At 41.5% G+C, this 19,400-nt stretch overlaps 1 protein-coding gene across 2 annotated transcripts; it reads right to left on the reverse strand.

The window, feature by feature from the left end:
• Nucleotides 1-7,832: 7,832 nt before the first annotated feature.
• On the reverse strand, nucleotides 7,833-15,708 carry LOC121323205 (B-cell lymphoma 6 protein homolog). Of its 2 annotated transcripts, none has more exons than XM_041264105.1 (9): nucleotides 15,605-15,708; nucleotides 11,484-11,655; nucleotides 11,068-11,289; nucleotides 10,031-10,948; nucleotides 9,737-9,909; nucleotides 9,283-9,450; nucleotides 8,949-9,079; nucleotides 8,530-8,667; nucleotides 7,833-8,266 (listed from the first exon to the last, which is right to left on the reverse strand). In XM_041264105.1, the coding sequence occupies exons 1-9, from the start codon at nucleotides 15,633-15,635 to the stop codon at nucleotides 8,123-8,125; spliced, it is 2,097 nt and encodes a 698-aa protein (XP_041120039.1). In that variant the 5' UTR covers nucleotides 15,636-15,708; the 3' UTR covers nucleotides 7,833-8,122. The 2 variants fall into 2 exon arrangements, with proteins under 2 accessions (XP_041120039.1, XP_041120040.1); XM_041264106.1 differs by lacking the exon at nucleotides 15,605-15,708 and adding an exon at nucleotides 11,753-11,909.
• Nucleotides 15,709-19,400: the final 3,692 nt, after the last annotated feature.

The following is a 19,400-nucleotide window of genomic DNA, read 5'->3' on the forward strand; positions in this document are numbered from 1 at the left end:
AATACATTTAAACATCTTGTGTTGAATTCTGCATTCTGGTATACAGCACAATATAATACAACACAGTGGTACAATCTCAAATAACTTTTAAAATGGTTATTTATTTTATTGTAGGATTCAAATGGATTTATTTCCACAGTTCAACTGTAATAAATGATGTACACTTCAGGTCAACCATGAAGTAACCCAGAGTTGCGGCACAGTTTTTCAATTCTTTTGAGCTCTTTCAGCTGGTTTCTCCCATCGCAGTGGTTTCTCTTATTTGTTTCATTCTCAAGGCTATTTATTCTAAATCACTGTCAGTACAATTGTAAACAAAACCACACAAAAAAAAAAAAAAAAAAACTGAGTAAGAAATAACTTACAAGCCCTCAGTGAGATGCCTGGGTTGTTTATGTCTGGTTTGGTAACTTTACTGGGGGTGTGTAAAGGACTCATATACAGCCAATTCTGAGTTTCCTGTTTCTTTTAGCATTGTGATAAACCCAAGGTGCTGATTTTCAGGTTCAGATCTGGATTATGGTTTCTGTGAAGTCTTTTGACTGCTCTAGATATGGTTCAGATAACTGGAAGAGGTCAGAAGGTAAACCTGATGCTCGTGAACTCTGACCTCCTATTCAACCATCATGCTGGTAATGCTTAAATGAACACATTCTTGGCTCTGTGTTGGGTCATGGTATTAATATCTAATAAAAGAGACGCAAGAAACCGTCATAGTTTAGAAATGGCTAATTGAGTTAAAGTGGTGCATTAAAAACAGTGATGTGGTTATTAGACATACAAGCATTCAACACTTCAGAGGTGGTGAAACTGAATTACTACAAAGTTCCCTCTGGGAGGGATTCTGATCTGGTGCATTATGTGTGAGGATTTCATGACTACCTTTCACAACACAGCTCAGTCACTCGGGGTGGGACTACAAACCAAGGGAAGGTTACATTGCAATGCATTTAATTCCTTCTTTCCAGTCCGAATATTCATTGCATGTCTGGCATTCATAAATAATACACAGTGTTGTTTTTTCTGTTGTTTTTTGGCGTTAGAATTTGTGATTCTTTTTTTTCTTCTCACTATTTATTTTCAGGTTAAGTGAAAAAATAATAATAACAAAAGTTACTAAGTTTGTATTTAAATATGATTTTCTGCTTTAGCGTGTCAGGGGTCTGACTATCTTATAAAGATTCAAGGAATGTTTAGCTATGAAGAGGACGGTAATTGCTGAAGAGGCTTACATTGTGGTTTCTGAACGTTTTTGGTAGATATAATTGTAATACAAATTGCTCTTTGAATTACGCTGTATGTTAGCTGAGAGACTGCCTTCCTGACTACTTCTGTTCAATCAGTATAACACAGCTCCTAAATCACTGACACACAGATGTGCTGACGGCATCTTTAAAGATTCACATGAGGTTAATCGGAATGCAATTCTGTGTTTTCTTTTTTTGTTTTTTCCTGTGGTGACTTTCACTAAGAGGAGCTATTTAAACAAATGGGTTTGCATTTCTAAACAGTTTGATATGAAATATCTGTTCCAACAAAATCTTTTGTAGTTTAATGTCTGTTTATTTTTGTTTGTTTGTTCTTTTTTAAAACCTTTACATTGAATCAAAGAAAGTGGACACTGTAGAATGGGCAAAAACCTCCAGGTCAGGTATAAAAATTGACCACAGTATTTTTGCAGTTTTAGCATGCTTATTGAGTGGTGTACTAGGCATTTACCGTGGTTACCCATATGCTTTACCATACCTCTCTGGTCTTTACAATGATTACATATGCTTTCACTATGTTTTATTATACTATGCAATTTGTCAGAAACTGTTATTAAGGTACACATAAGTATATACAACTGTTGGTAGGTTTTCAAGGCTAGTGCTCACGTGAGGCGCCTATCAATGGATGGCACGGGCAATGGAAAGTCCAATTCAAATGACCCTGTTCCAAGTGTTATGACTGGAGTAAAGTTATAAAAATGTACCATATTTGCAAGGTAGTTTTGCAGTTTTACTATGGTTATACTATGCATTTACCAGTTTTGAAATGGTTTGCCTTTTTTCACATGCTTTACCATACCTCTTTACAATTCCTAACTATGCTATCAAACTTTGCTGAGCTTTTATTACAGTAAACTTTTATAAGGCTACCTAGGCTTGACAAAAACAAAACATACACACACACACACACACACACACACCCACACATCATGTGGGATATAACTTTGACACAACCATAAACGTACAAAATGTAATGATTTGCAAAATACTAAAACACAACCTGATTACTTGACAATAACCTTGTACAATCACGAACCATATTAAAGGCAGATTTCGTGAACCATAATAAAAGCACTTCTTTCAAATAAGTGTGGTTTATGCTATTGCTGCCCCCTAGCGCCAATCCTATGACATCTTCAGCACACACACACATACAGACAAATAATTCAGCCACATGGGCTTGAGCAATCTAAAAACACATAAAAAAAAAATCTAATCACGGTCGATCTGATCCCTATCAATGCAGGGCTAAACCATTCAATATCATAGGCTCTCTGTTATAGATGTACTGCTGAGAGAAATTAGACACCATTGATCATGGGAATGTCCTGTGAATGTTAAGTATCCTAATGCTATAATGACATCTGCTGGTGAAATGATAGTATTGCCTTATGTTTTCTTTTTGATATTGCAGGCAACGGCAACTTTGCGGGCCTGGGTGCTGCTATTCTACTCCAGCGGGTTAAATGAAGGCGTGAACTGAAGCAGTAGGACCTGGCAGAGGTTTAATTGATTCATTTAAACGATTAGGATTAGGAACGTAGTTGGAACAAATGCCAGGTCTGGAAGGGAGCTACCCTCCTCTTGCCCCTCCACTACTCAACTACACAAGGCTGACGTAGGTTTCACGTTTTGGGGGAAAACATGGACTTGGAAGTTTGCCAGTTAATCTAATGACAACCATTATTTTGTGTTTGGTAGAAACTGTGTTTACATGATTTCAGATGTCAGAAATGTGAATAACGCAATCCTCGATGACCCATCCCCTCCTGTTTCTGTTTGATGTGTGATAATAAAACGTGGTTAACTGACAACAGCACTCCGTTTCCTGCTAGATCTGCTCTCAACTGGCCAGGGCTAGCGAGGAGTCGTTTAGTTGTAGTGATAGTGAGAGCAAAATGATTAGAAATAGAACGTTAGGTTATTACCATAACCCTGTTCCCTGAATGACAACCATTACAGAATGGGAAGAGCCCTCTCTGGCCGTCAGTCACTTAATATATATACAAAAGCAGCCCTATCAGGGCCCTGCTGTGATGAGGAAGTCCCTCCCACCTCCTGTTGAAGAGGGCCGTCCTCACTGTAGCATATCGCCATTTTCTTTCGAAATCAAAGGTCAGCTGGGGACACGACTTCGAAGGGTAATGGTTGTCATTCTTTTGAGGGAACCAGGGTTATGGTAAAGCGTATGCTGTCTACGGTCCTCCTCTGACTTGTTCGGGGGAGTTCTGAAAGTTTCCAAAACCACTGGTTGGTTAATATGGAATGATGAGACCACCTTTAGCAAAAAGGCTGGGTTTGTTGTTAATGTTACCTGCGAGTCATTTCCAGTGAAAGCCATACATGTGTCTAGAGCTAGTGCGTCTTCCAAGCTGTCTAGAGCTCTTCTGGACAGGAGGTCTGCTGCCTTGTTGTCCAGACTGGGTAGGTGAACCGCCGTGATGGAACTCAAGTTTCTGTGCATCCAGGGCAGGAGTCTGTGCTCTGCGTGGTGAAGGCCTGGTGAGTGCAGGTGGTTTATGTAAACTACCACTGTAGTGTTGCCCGTCCGGACCAGCACATGTTTGTGTGCTAACTGCTGGCGAAAATGAGATAACGCCAGGGCTACTGCTTGCAGCTCTTGGGCATTTATATGCGCTTTCTCCCAATGTCCCTTCTACTGACCTCTTATTCCCCTCCCATTCCAGACCGCTCCCCAACCCAGGCTGGAGGCATCTGTAGTGACCACTTCCCTTCTGTGAGGAGATCCGAGGGGAGATCCGAGGCGTAAATTGTCGGGATGGAGCCACCACTCCAGTGTCGTCACTCGCCTGGGCTTAGGGGGTCTTGTTGGGACCAGTGATGGGGAGCACGAATGGGTAAGCTGAGGCTGCCCAGTGGTAGGAGGCAGTCTCCCCTGTGACTTCAGGAGGATCTCCAGCATGGTCCATCTCCACCAGCTCCTGAAAGCGCTGCTCAGCCGAGCTCTGGTGCCTTTGTGGTGACTGAGATGGAGAATGCCTGCGCCTCTGTGGGGAAGGAGAGTGGTACCTCCTGGGTGTCTGTCTGCCTCCTGGGGAACGCCTCCTTGAGCGGTGTTGCCTAGGCCGCGACCATTTCGCCTCCATGGATGGGTATCTACGCATCTGCACCGGTGGTGTTGAGGGTGAAGGTGATCCAGGGTAGCTGAGACAATTGACGTTGGTGTCGGCATCGATGGGAAGCGCAGCTACACTAGGAAAGCCCGAGGCTTTGGAGGGGCACGTAGGCTTGAGCTGCAAGGTAGCTGAGACCGAGTAAATCAGCGTAGAGGACGATGCTGCCAGCCCGCGGGGTCTCCCTACAGCACCACAATAGCTCAAACAACAGTAATTTAAAACTACACAAGGTAGTAAAAGAGAATAATGGCTGCTTGCCAATCTCAAAAGAGGGGTCGAAACCAACTCTAATCAGTAATACTGAAGCGAGACTCAGGCAAGAGCAATCTCAAAAAACAATCGAAAGTGTAGCTTACCGTGTATGTGAATTTGTAGGCTCGAAGAACCAAACAAATCAGCCAATTTCCAGAACAAAGACACACAAGGCAATCTGTGACCTGACTCAGTGGACTGAGAGAGAAAATGGTGATATTCTACTGTGAGGACGACCCTCTTCAGTAGGAGGTGGGAGGGACTTCATTGTCACAGCAGGACCCTGACAGGGCAGCTTTTTTATGCTCAGTGATTGATGTTCTGAGAGGGCTCTTCCCATTCGGTAATGGTTGTCAGTCCACTTGAAAGGGAACCAGCATCACAGATTTTTATTGTTGTGGACTATTTGGCTGTCACTGTAGTTGCTATCCTGTCTCGATGCCAGCACACTGTGTTTATTCATTTTTAGAAAGGGAACGCAGCACTCTGACTGAAACACTTCACAGCATGTTGATGCAGTTGTTATCGGCATGAGATGAGATGCTGGTGTGGTTCATTTGTGCGCACCATGTGAAAGGTTTCTGGGAGCAAGCCTGGATATATACATGCATTTTTTTATTGTTTTTACTGGAGAGTGAGGGAGTGTAGGGATTGCAAAATAATATGACAGGGGCGGTGCTATGATGCGCTATAAACAGATATGCTATGGTTTGACTGTGATGCTAAACTATGCAAGATTGCACTGTGTCTACAAATTTGGGACAAATCTCGTATCGGAGGCATTAAGCCTGGGACCGGGACTTGATCCTTACATTTCGGGACTCCCGCCCAATTAGGGACGGGTGGTCACCCTACACCCGGGTAATACCTGATGTATTGGGAATGTAACAGTGTTGTTACATGTTTGTTTTTTTTAAATATATGTTTCCAGTGTTGACTTTCACTAACAAGCTATTTAGATACATGGTTTTGCATTTCTAAGTTTGATCTGTAATATGCAAAAGTCTACATTTACAGCAAAATCTTGTGTACTTAACTGTGTCATATTTAACTTTATAGTGATTGAGAACGGAAATTACGTTTTTAATAAAGAGCAGGGAAAGCCTAGCCATTGCACTGCCAGAGCATACAGGCTGTCACGTTTACCTGCAGTGTGTGAAATTAAACAAGAAAGACTGTCAGACAAATACAAAGAAAACTCAGCCTCCTGAAGCTTCACTATCACCAGGCTTTTTTGGGGGTCTTGCACGTCTGAAGACAACTTCCTTCCTGCTTTGCGGTTTAGTTGCACCTGCACCAAGCCTTTAGCAAAAAGAGTTTCTGTTCAAATGAGAACACATTCAAACATCCTGTCGGCTAGGGCTGCAGATTGTAGCAAGTCAACAATTATCGGACAGTGTTAGAATAGCTGCATTAAAACAATGTTGGGAAAATGTAATTCAATTTTAAATGCAACACATTGCCACACACAGCTCCTTAAAGTGAGCCTCTGTGCTTACATTGCCTGCAATTAAATTCTATAAAGTCCTTCAGAGGTCTGCCCTTATTTTGTGAGCAACAGAACAGATGATCACTTCACTGTAATGTTAAATGATTTGCTTATGTACAGTAATAAAACCAAAGTAGGAGACCAATTGATAATTCAAATCAGACAGTGGGAGTAAAATGACCCCAGTATAGGCAGAGGCACCCCTGGGTTCCAGTCTACAGACTAACTACTGCCTGGGGTTCAGTCTACAGACTCTCTCTAGTGCCTGGGGTCCAGTCTACTGACCCCATTCCAAACTCTGTAGTGCTTGGGGTCCAGCCTACAGACTCCCCCTATAATAGTGCCTGGGGTCCACTCTACAGACTCCCCATTCCAGACTATCTCGAGTGCATGGGGTCCAGTCTACAGACTCTCTATAGCACCAGTTCTCAGGCTGTGTGGACCAGGATAGACTTACCTGTATTAAGGGACAAAATGCAAACACTTACACTTTATAGATTCTCACTCAGAACACTCCTTCTTCCCATTGTAGAGACCAGCAAAATAAACCCAGTGACAGATGTGCATTCATTCAATATTCAGACATTTTATTTTACATTCATACACCTATATTTTTTACAATATAAGCTTAATGCAGTTTAAAAGACCACAACCCCAAAACCTCCTGAAGATTTACAGGTAAAGCATGTTGGTTACACAGGCTCTGAAGGATGATGAAAGCATTTTAAAAATTCCTTTCACGTCATACAAAGTACTTGAAGTTGTACCTTGCTGGTTTTTATTGGACCGATTGAAAATGTTTGTACCCACAGAGAAAAGGCACCTTCAGCACACAGCATGTACAAAATACCAACAGTTACACTTACTGCAGCTTCTAAAAACAAAGAATCTGCCAACCTCCATTTACAAAGCAAACAAAAACATTTTTGTACAAATAAGCGTTAGAGAAAACAGTTTCTTGCTTCTACAGAAGCAATACCTTCAAAAATAAAACTCTTAAAACACCAAGCCCTGATTGGCCTCTGCCTGCAGAAGCCAGTCTGTTTTTAAAATGCATTATTTACACAGCAGTATGCTACATAAGCATTGCTGTCCATTTAGCTGTCATGTCAGCCAATTCCATGAAACAGGCAATTGTGCCAATACGCACATAATAGAATTTCATATATACGTAATATGTATGTATATATATATATATATTATATATATGTATATATATATATATATATATATATATATATATATATATATATATATATATATATATATATATATATATATACATATATATATATATATATATATATATATATATATATATATATGTATGTACTATATATATATATATATATGATAATAATATATAGATATATATATATATATATATATAATATGAGCGGCTCCTAATATATTTATGTCCAGATGGTAAAATATTAAACACGGTATGGTAATTTTTTTAAAACCCAAGGTCTACCATTAAAAGATTTGTGAGAGTTTTAAATACGACCATCCTTCACTTAAATTTAAGTGCTCTCATAAAACTATGCTCTTTATACAAAATACAATCTGGATTTTTTTGCACATTACATCCTTCCACACCCAAAAATAAAAGTATATATATATATATATATATATATATATATATATATATATATATATATATATATATATATATATATATATATATATATATATATATATATATATATTAGAGAGAGAGAGAGAGAGAGAGAGAGAGAGAGAGAGAGAGAGAAACCGCTTAAAAACACTCCCATCTTTATATACAGACAAAGTGACTACAGACAATAATGACTCAACTGTGGCTTTCGTTTCACATGTATAAGAAACCCGTTTTGCTTGCCAGGAGCGGTCTGGCTGTCCTTTCCTACAGCAGTCAGCCTCTACACATTCAGACGACTGCCGCATCCAGGGGTGTTGAACCCTTCTCTTGTTTTGGGTCCTGTCCCAGTAGCTCAGCAGGACTTTGTCAGGTCTGTGGGTAGGTCTGGAATGGGTGGACGGTACTGAACCTTGGTGTTGGTGATTGCGCCGTGCTTTTGTCGGAGGTGGAGTCTGAGCTGGCTCTTGTGGCGAAAGTGCAAGTTGCATTTCTCACACTAAAATGAGACAGAGGGAGACCAATTAGAAACATTACAGAAAGATGCAGTAGAATACATTTCTCAAACTTGCTTGATTATACCTTTTGCACAACTAAACAGGAAAGCTTTATTTATTTATTATGTTTAGTGTACTGTACTGTATTCCAGAGAGTTAAGTCTCTCGTGCATTTCAATCTATAAATCTACTTGGCCAGTTTCGATCCTGTGCACTTCAAGCACGCTTGTTGAAATGTACAAGGTGATGTGTGCGCAGTGCTTACATGGTAAGGCTTCTCTCCTGTGTGGATGCGAAGGTGGCTCTTGAGGGTCTGCAGGTGTCTGAAGCGAGTCCCACAGATCTCACAGGGGTACGGCTTCTCTCCTGTGTGGATCAGCACGTGAGCACGCAGGTGAGCAACCTTACAGAAGGGAACAGAAACACGCAGTCAGTCATTGACTCCATATCAACCCCCTCTGACCAGGTCTTTGTTCTATCAGCAATGCACAGAATTTAACAAAGACAAAGAAAAAAACAACACAACCCCACAACACAGCCAAGTTATACACTAGTTCATTTATTTATTATACCCGTTAAACCAGGAATTGAATGCAATTCACATTTTTGGTGGGTGGAGGTACTGTTGGCATTTAGCACAGGGGTAGAACAGTGTAATAAATCACTGGTCAGAGCACCACCTACCTGTACAAAGCGTGCACCGCAGGTTTCGCATTTGTATGGCTTTTCTCCCGAGTGGATACGAGCATGGGTCTTGAGATTAGCTGGTCTGTTGAACTGAGCACCGCAGATGTTACAGCGATAAGGTTTCTCTCCTACAATATATTAAAAAAAAAAAAAAAAAAAAAAAGGAATTAGATAAGACTGCATTGATGGTATTCCAAATAAACAGCAGCCCTTACTAAAACATCTGCGTTAAATGGGGACGTGTTGAAGGAACACTGGCAGTGTAACCAGAAGGCTCTATTAAACCGGGTTCATGCACTGTTGAAGAGGCAGAGCTGAGACAGGCCCATACCTGTGTGGACAGTTTTGTGGCTGGCGAGGTTTCCTTTGTAGCGGAAGGCAGCCTGGCACCGGTCACATTTGTATGGCTTGTCACTGTGGACCTGAAGAGTGTGTCTTTTAAGAGCATCCTCCTCTGTATACTTGGAGTCGCATTCATGGCAAAAGAATGTTCCATTTTCTAAATACACAAAAAAAAAAAAAAAAAGTTTCACACATGCTAGGCTTTTCTGAAAGAGCAACTTTGATATTGATTCTTTGATCACAAGTTTGCACCATCTTAACAGCTCAGATCTGTATTGCAGTGGTGTCTTCAGCAGATTGGATTACGCAAGTCACAAGACCAGTGGTTTCTGTAAAGTCATACTGTAGCTGTGAATTTAACCAGGTTGAACTGCACACCCAAGCTGCCCCCCACCCCCAGCTTGGACCATACATTATGTAAATGCAATATCCTCACGCCTCACCACAGCTGGAGTCTGAGTATTCCGAATGCAGCTCCGTCATCTCCTCCCCATAGTGAGATCCAGGAGTGTTGGGGCACACCTCAGAATGCCGGGGGGACTGGGAGCCGTACTTCAAGTGGTTCATGTAGAGAGAAGAGTGGCTTTCATTGTGACTCAGAGGGGATTCCAGGGATCTGTAAACCAGGAACATGAACAACAAAGTCAGAAGATGCACACAGACGTCACGGGATAAGAGGAAATGAGGCTTCCATATATATTTCATGCATGAATGCAAGATGTAAAGACCATGCGTACCTGTTCATACTGTTGAGCCGGCTAACCTGGGGGGCTGTCTGGTCCTCCCCGGGCTCGCTCATCTTGGCTGGGGTGTGGAGCTCCATGCTCTCCGACTCGCTGCTCTGCAGGCAGGCTGGGGAACAAGTCTCCATGTCCCGGGGGCTTCCACTGCTGCTGCTGCTGCTGTCCTCCTTGCTCTGGTTGCTGGAGTTCAGCACAATGAACTTATACTTCTTCCAGTTGCGTCTGGGATCTGGAGGACACTGGGACGTGGGGGAACCTGCGGTCTGGGAGAAGGCTGCATTCTTGCTGCTGCTGGACTCTGTGGGGGAGTTGGGCTGGCAGTCTGACTTCAGTGGGCTCTGGGGGCTGCTCATCAGGGCCTTGTGGCTGCCAGCTGAGCCGCTCAGGGGGTAGTGCCGGGGGCTCAGCTTCTCCTCCACAGACGGGCTTTGCTTGCCCTTGTCCACCTGGTCGTGCCCCGGTGAGGAGAAGCTGTGCTTCCTGAGCGGGATCCCCATGGGCTTGTGGCTCTGGGGAACGCCGCAGTGGCTCTCCTTCCTTACCTCTTCATCCAGGGCTTCCCTGGAGGACACAATGGACACTGGCCTGCTATACTCTGCATTTGTGTTATCGTGAGGAGAGCAGTGCTTCTGGTGGAGGCTACCGCCTTTGGGGTAGTCTGGATAGAGAGATTTGGCTTCTGGCAGCTTTCCAAAGGGGAAGGGGATGCTGTGGACAGGCATGTTGCCATACAGGTGGTAGGTGCTGGCATTGTACATATTGGGGCCATAGGCTCCCCTGTCCCGGAACGGAGTGATGCAGCCCGGCAAGCTCTCTGCCACTTCTGGCAACCTGTAAGCAAAGACGTCCTGTGGCAGCATTGAGCTGGACAGAAACTCTTCTGTGGGCAGCTTGGATGAAGGGCTCCGCTCGCTGGAGGAAACAAACAAGAAAAGGCATTAACTCTGATCTGCAATGATACCAGTAAGCTCTCTGGTCAAACTGTAGCATGCACGATTCAACTTGAATTCCATTTCTCACTCTCCACTCACCTGGACTGGATGAACCTGTGGCAGGTATCGACCACATGATCCATTTGCAAGTAGATGGCTGTGTTCATGACTGCCACAATGGAGCTCTCCCGCAGACTGAGCCGGGACGTGTACATAAAGCCCAGCAGAATGGCAAAGCTGTCCGGATCCACCTTGGGATCGAGGCTGATGGCGTTCAGGTTGCATTTCAGAGAGTCCGTGAAGACAGAATAGAAGAGCCCACTGCAAAAAATAAAAAGGACAGAATGTTGCTACAAATAAGAGTCAGTTCTGTTGAGACATTCCTAGAAAGAATCTATCTGGGTTCTTCAAAAGCAGAACTCAATGTGAGCTCATTCACTGGTCGCTCTTGGGTTCTGTAGGTACGTCAGAAAAGATGGAGAAGGGAATTGGAACCCCCACAGCCCGGCTCTCACCTGCAGGCCATGAGCACGGTCTTGTGTGCGCGGAACGGCTGCCTGTTCACCAGGACGGTGACGTCGGTCAGTATGTCCCTGCTCCGGAGACGGTTCAGATTGAGAAGAACGTCGCTTGCATGGCGGGTAAACTGGATGCAGCTGTCTGCTGCGCAAGCCATCTTGTCAAGATCTGAAAGACAACATGCAGTATAGGCATTAGAAACAACAACAACTGCATACCCTGAAAAGCCTGACATTGATATTCAATGTGTGGCAAATTGACTTACTGGATACTGGTCCTCAGCCATTTGTGATAAGCAAACTTGCTGGATTAGCTGGGACAGAATAAAATGTGTGGTACATAAACTTTGCCAGCAACTCATTATTCAGCCATATGAGCCTTGGTGAAGACATACCAAAATACATTTTAAAAAATCCTCAATGTTTGTTAAACAAAAGTATGTTTAAAGTAAATCCCAACAAAGTTATTAAAGAGTTAACCATCTTCAAATTCTGCTGCATCTTTTCAGTCACTTCCACATTCCACAGCATATGGTAATGCGGTCTGCTTCCTGGATGAGCGAGCCCATATTCCCTTAATTACAATACAGCCAGTGTAACCGATATCGTGAACAGCTGCTTGGCACCGCGTATTAACCTTAGGCATTTGCCATCGCTGGTTACTGATAAAAGGTTTCCTCCTATATATAAAAAAATGCATGCTAAAATAAAACAAATAGATATAAAACTATATAATTGGTAACAGATAACGTGTTGGTAATTATACATGCAATACTTAAACGAAGTTTAAATAGAGTGTCTGGCAGAAGGCAATGCAATGTATATTTGCCTTTATCGGGGAATATTGCGGTTCCCTCATTCCGATTAGAACAGCGCCAGACTGGGTGGGGGGCACTTCTCAAAGAATAAGCCCATCTCATTAGATCCAGCAGAACTCCGGTTCTCGGAAACAATGCGAGGGCAATAGCAGCCAAGTGTGTACTGATGGTACCGCAGCGTACACAACGCCTGATACACCAGATTCAAAAACCATTTGTTAGTGCGACGAAATGTGCAAGTGTAAAACTCGGTGAGAGGATCACGTTTAACTGAATTGATAGGAGTAGCTTCAATAAAATCTGGGACGATTAAAAAAAAATGTAATTGGAGAAATGTTTAATTATCTTAGGTCTGTCGGGCTGACAAGCGAAGTTCGAAAGATTAAACCCTGCACTGAAACTAACCTGCACACCCATTTTCAAGAATGTCGTGCCAGCTTGTTTTCTGACACATGAACTTTTTCTTTGATTTAAGTGAACGTGGGAAAGGTTGCACTTGGTGCAAGTGCACTCCTGTGATAAAAGTTTGAAACAAATTTCCGAAGTGAATTTCCCAGCATTTCTCGAAACGTCTAATCTGTCTGTGTTCAGAAAACGCCACTGCATCTCAGGGTAACTTTCGGTGCATCTGGAGAAGAGATTAGCTTTGACGCCGCTAGAGGGATCAATTTCATCGAGATATGGCTATGAAGTGCTTTCCACTTGCCGTTTACTTAATTCGCTCAAGAGAATTTGTTTGTTAACAGTAGGAATGTACTTTTACATTATACCTCCTCCCCCATGTGCCCTAATATGATTATGCTACCATCACAATATTAGCATTCTGGGAAGCAGAAATGCGGCAACATGAAGTTCCAACGTTTTCCTGGAATCGGCAACAAACAGCGCAATAATTCTCTGACGCCTCACTGAGGAATTGTCTGAATGCAAATCACATGGCGTCTCGAACACCGCTCTCAGCCACGCTGCAATACAGTGTTAGCCACTCACTCGTTGAACGTAGTGACTCATTCACAAACAAATTGGCTCCTGTTTTGATTGTGCACAAAACAAAACGTTTCAGTACATTAACTTTAACCCCACAACTAAACGAGTGCTGTCACTGTGCTACCCTGCACGATGCACCGAATACTCCCGTTTGTGTGTGTGTGTGTGTGAGTCTGAGTGTGTGTGTATACACCTACATACACACACACACACACACACACACACACATAGAGAGAGAGAGAGAGAGAGAGAGATGAAGATGTTCAGATATACAAGGCATATTAAAGTGTTAAATCATTTTGAAAATCTTCGCAACTGCTGAATCGCACTACATTCGTGATCCAGGTATTCAATTACTGTACATAGCAAACATGCATTGGCCACAAACTTCTCTAAAATGCTTCCAAAACAGTGTCGCAAGTTCCATTCTAATTGAAGTTCTCATTGTTTTAAGCAGATTTGGTCAGTGCGAGTTACTAAACTGCAGTGTTAACATGCACACAAACACCCGTCTCCTGCTTTTCCCTGGTGTGAACCAAAACACCCTCCCAATGCATTCCTCTCATTTCTTCATAAAGTGCCTTTTTAAAATGACCACAAGGTGTCGCTAAATATATCCTTCTAAAAATCGACACGAGCAGGGACGGGTAGACAAGCAAAAACTGAAAAACAAAACTGATTACTCGTGCAAATGCCCTGGGACTTCTCATTGCAGACAGTGTATTCCGATTGACCCCCCCCCCCCCCCCCCCAAAAAAAAAAAACAAAAAAAAAAAAAAACACACACACTACAAGACTATTCCATTAGGAGGTAAATATCTTAACAGAAATCAATTGCACACAAAAACCAACCACTTTAAAAAGACGTCCGTCCGTCCCCCTCAAGCTCCATTTTAAAATACACTCGCAGTGTAAACAAGTCTGACATTGAACTCCCTGAACCCGAAAGCTCTCTCAAGGAGTTAACGGCTGCTTTTGTGAACTTGGCTCTAATACCCCAGAGCTACGGTCAAAGTAAAACAGTCGCAAACAGCTCACGTTTTTGTTAAATGTGCGTACACCTCTAGTTTTATTCACCACTTTCACCTTTCTGGTATTATTTTTACAGTTAAAATATATAAACACACACACACACACGGGTCCACTATTACCGTACATTTAAAAACATTCAAGTCAGTCAGACGTGGATTTACTTAACACCCCCTCAAGCTAATTTTGTACAGTTTGCATATTTAGTATCTATCCTAGTTTCTTCAAGAAAACACAGACCTCTAACATGGGCGTGTTTCTTTTTTTAGTTTGCTTTTTTTTTTTAATGCGTTTTAAAAAAACACCTGTTCGCAAAAGTACTGCATCGCTTTACCTGGAAATGTATCTTATTAAATTACATTTTGTATCCACATAAAGTACCAGCCCTAGTCACCAATTACATTTATTCATTTATTTTATTGCGTTCATGTGCTAGCCAGCTGGCAATACACTATTTGAAGCACACATCCGCGTGTTCTTCACTTTGGATCCGCAGATAGAATGGAAAGCTACATGGAGTCCATCGCGAGAGCTGCGCTACGTCTAAACGATACAGCAGAGCCCGAATTGCCCTCGCCTCTGCTCCAATGCAATGAAGTTACATTTCACTGCAACCTGGTCAGACACCGATGAATTGTGCAGCGAGCTCCCCGGCTCCTGTAGCAATCGCCGCGTCCCAAGGCTGCCATTTGAGAGCCAGCAGAGTAACTCAAGACAGCTAAAAATACAAACACTTCGATCAAAGATGTCAACACTTGCTAGACAAATAACTGAAAAGTACCAGACACTTTCTGTAGTACAGGTGGAAGACGGCTGTCAATTTCATACACAGAAAAAAAACAAAACGTTTTCAATCAGGTATTTCTGTATTTACAAAAGACATTCACAACACAGTAATCGGACAATTCTGATGTGTTCCCTGAAACCATTATTCGGTGAAGCGGTTGAGGAAGTGGAATGTAATCTAACTCCTACAGGACTCCCGCTGTACTGTATCTGCACTATAAAGGTTCCAATCGGTCTGTCAGGAGAAGCGGCGACTAGATCGCTGCAGCTAGACAGACAGCGAGTAAACAGCGGCGCGCCACACTCCAGTACAGACGCGGTCTACTGCCAAGCGAGACAACACACACACGCCGCACAAAACTGTCAAAAACACATGAAAATCGACTAGATGCCGCTATAAACACATATTCAGAGACGAATTTGACCTTGAAACAAACCACCTGCAAGAAAAAGTACAACTTGGCGCGAACTTATTGGCAGAAGAAAAAAAAGAATCACCTGGTAAAGCTTTCCTAGAAAATCCTTGCATCACCACTTCTAAGAACCCCAGTTCTAAGAATCAGAGGAGCTAAATTCTCAGAATTTGAGCTTGCGACTGCACCATTCTCAGACGACGGGGGAGGATTACGATTTTCCATGGGACATTTTAACAGCGATCTGGGAAAACAAATTCAGAGCCTTGTATGCGGTTTAAATAAACACTTAAAGAGAGACTGGAATAAAATTTACAAATCCGGGTATTTCTGCAGCTATTTTGTAAAAATATAAGAAAAATAGATGTCGCTAATTTCTTAATACCCCTTTCTCGTGGTTGCTCCCAGTTCTGCACGGTCACGTGGGCAGAACAACATTGACGTAGCCCTTGAACTTTAAGCCCATCCTCTAAATTCTCAGAACTAATTTGGTATTCTATGACACAGAACTGGGCATGCTTTAATGCTTGCCCATATGAAACCCATTGCCATACAGAACACACACGGCTGGTTTTACACACGGATATACATTGCGTTTATATTGTAGGCCTACAGAAATTATGCGTCTTCGGATAATCTATTCATGTCTATCGATCGAGGTTTTTTGTAATAATTCAGGTTTTTGTTTATTTCCGTGGCAGAGAGCTTGGAGTGGGCCCGTCAAGAATGATTTGTATTAGCCGAAAAGACCTGCAGTATTGTTTTCCCTGGTAGCTTCCTTGCTTGATGCTACTGTCAATACTAGAGTTTTGTTGTCGTTGACGGTGCAACTTGTCTTCTAGAGCGCAGCATGTAATGAACGTGCTCTTAAGTTACATGGAGTTGCTGGTGACGGTGTTTCATGCTGTTGCATTTGACTGTATTATGGTCTTGGTAATATAATGTACTGCAAAAAACAGCTGCGTAATACCGGGAGCGAATCTGTTACACCGAATTGCAGCGTGACAATAATGTGATTTGTTTTTCGAAAGCTGCAACACCCGTCGGCAAAGGCCTGCTGATTATCTCAAAATCTGCTGTTGCTCGGAACTGTATGCTGCACAGACCCGAATCTAGTTACACGGGGTTAAAACGAGCTCAAATAAAATGTAACGATATTCACACTGCTATACTGTACTGGAGTTGTGCTAAAATCATTAGGTTCCACGTAACTGAAAATAGCTAGCTATTAAGTTCTCACAACGGCCATATGAAAAAGCACACCTTTCGTTATGTCCAATACTGTACACTCGGTCCACAAACCAGAGCTTCGCAAGTAAATGTGTCCTCCCGCGGGGTGTACGGCTCTGCGGGTTTTGTCCAGTATAGCACTGAAGCTTTTGTTAAGCAAAAGCGGAAAATATGAGTATTAATTCATAGTGTTTATCACTGGAATAAATACATGAATAAACTTTTTTTTCCTGTTTTGGTGGGTACAAAATAGTTTGCGTAGGTAGCCCAAATAAAATATAAATGTTTATTATTTTACACCCAAACAATCGTTATGTTAAATTTATATCAGACTTGTATACCAAATGACGTTGGACCGAGCAGTTTTATTTGATATGCTTGAACACAAGGCGCGTGTATGTTCTTTATTAAACGTTCTCGTTTTTTTTTTTTGTTTTTTTTTTTGTTTTTTTTATTATTATTATTGTTGTTGTTGTTTTTAATTAAAACGAAAAGAAACTAATTAATTAGAATCACGTGTCATTTTACACCTAACAAATCGTATAATAATCTATTGGATGTTCTAGCTAAACCAGAACGTTTGCTCAGTGCAAAGTTTTCACTTTTTTCAAGGATTTATCAACGTTTCACAATTTGAAATGAATAGTGAAGCAGCTGTTTATTAAGAAGCTCATACACTGATTGTGTATAGCTGTTCCTATAGAACACATTTACACGAGTGCCCAGTGCACTCTGTCTATATACTCTGTACTCGTTGAGCCCATTGTATTAGTTTATTCGTTCTTGCTAATGCCATAAAGCATGTGTGAAATCAAGCGGCCGATAATAATAATAATAATAATAATAATAATAATAATATTACTGACTATTCCTAACGTTTGTTAAATAAAATTTTGGAACAGTGCGCCTGTTTTCTGGTTTTATTAAAGTAAAATGCCTATAAATAGAACATACGTATGTGTATTATTTTATGTTTATGTATGGTTTCAAAACATTCGCTTTTTTCTGTTGCTAGGCTGACTGTCAATAAGGTTTAGATTCAGTGTTAAATGGGTGAAACCTAGCAGAGACGATCCTTAACACTAAATAAATATTCTTCGATACATATGTGTACACATATTGAAATATTCACATTTCAGTAATAAATACACCTATTTTGACAAAACTGTAAAGTCTGTTATATTGAAGGCAGTTGTTACTCAATAATATGCCTGATGTGTCTGTCACAGTTTCTGTACAGATTTGCATGGCGCAAGTTATTTGCATCGTGCATGTTGTAGATCGCTTTAGTTAAGTTGGTGTCGACCTGCTCTTTCTGGAAACGCGAAACCTACAAAAATCTTCTGTTATGCTGGCAACCTGTAATTCAATATCACTGTGACTCCTGACAACAATCAGCATCACTATTTATTTCATAGTGTCATTCGGGATTGGTCAAGTGCAATTCATACACAAGTTTGGTACAATACCCGTGTGTGTGTGTGTGTGTGTGTGTGTGTGTGTGTGTGTGTGTGTGTGTGTGTGTGTGTGTGTGTGTGTGTGTGTGTGTGTGTGTGTGTGTGTGTGTGTGTGTGTGTGTGTGTGTGTGTGTGTATATATATATATATATATATATATATATATATATATATATATATATATATATATATATATTATTATGAATTTGTTTTCTTTACCACATGGTTCAATGTAACCTTCCGTTTAGACAGAGAACATTTCTATTTCATTCAGGATTTTAGGGTGGCCTATAGACTAAATATTAAGACCAAATTGAAGTTTCTTTCCAACTAACACATATTATAAGACATACAGAACCAATGACTAAGAACTATACTGGTATTAATGCAAACAGCTCCCAGTTCACATTGATATTATTACCACTTAGATAGGCGTGCACCGTATAACATAACATATGGCAACTATTATTATTTTAATACCGGTACACCAAAAACCTAGCTAAGAATGTGAAGTTATGAAGTAGATTAGGAAGTTAAAAACTGTACAATTCGTTGCACTCGGGTGTTGCACATGTTGTAAATGTGCTGCTGCAATTTGACGTTTTGTTATGTATTTATTTATTTATGTATTCATTTATTTTTATGGCCTCATACCTCACACATACACCTGTCCTGACATGCCGGAACCGCCGAAACAAGCAGCTCTTCTCATCCACCCACAAGCTCGGAACACTCTGTCCTGCCTCCCTGCCTACTTAGCCTGCCGTCCACCTGCCCCATAACTGCTTGTCATTGGAAACAAATAAAATATCCCGCCTCTATTCTTTCTTTGGAACCTTTCTACTTGAGGTTCTACTAAGAACCATTGTTACACACTGAACCATTTGGGCCATGGCATTAGAACCCTAATTAGGGGTTCCGTATTCGATGCGTTATTATAGGTTGCTCTGAACCTCGGTGTTTTGTTTCGTTGTTTTTAGTAAGCCTATTACATTTGATATTCAAGTAAATGGCATCTCAACTATGATGCAACTTTCTATGAATTGTATAAGAACAAAGATTGACTAAACAATGAGATTGCGTATCATTGCGTTTACAACTTGTGTGTTCCTTCAATTTCTTTTAGCTTTTTATAAACACATTTAGAAAAAGATGCAGAAGAATTATGCATGCCTAGATACACGTTTCTAACAT

This window comes from Polyodon spathula, chromosome 11 (assembly GCF_017654505.1).
Source record: "Polyodon spathula isolate WHYD16114869_AA chromosome 11, ASM1765450v1, whole genome shotgun sequence".
Taxonomy (NCBI): Eukaryota; Metazoa; Chordata; class Actinopteri; order Acipenseriformes; family Polyodontidae; genus Polyodon; species Polyodon spathula.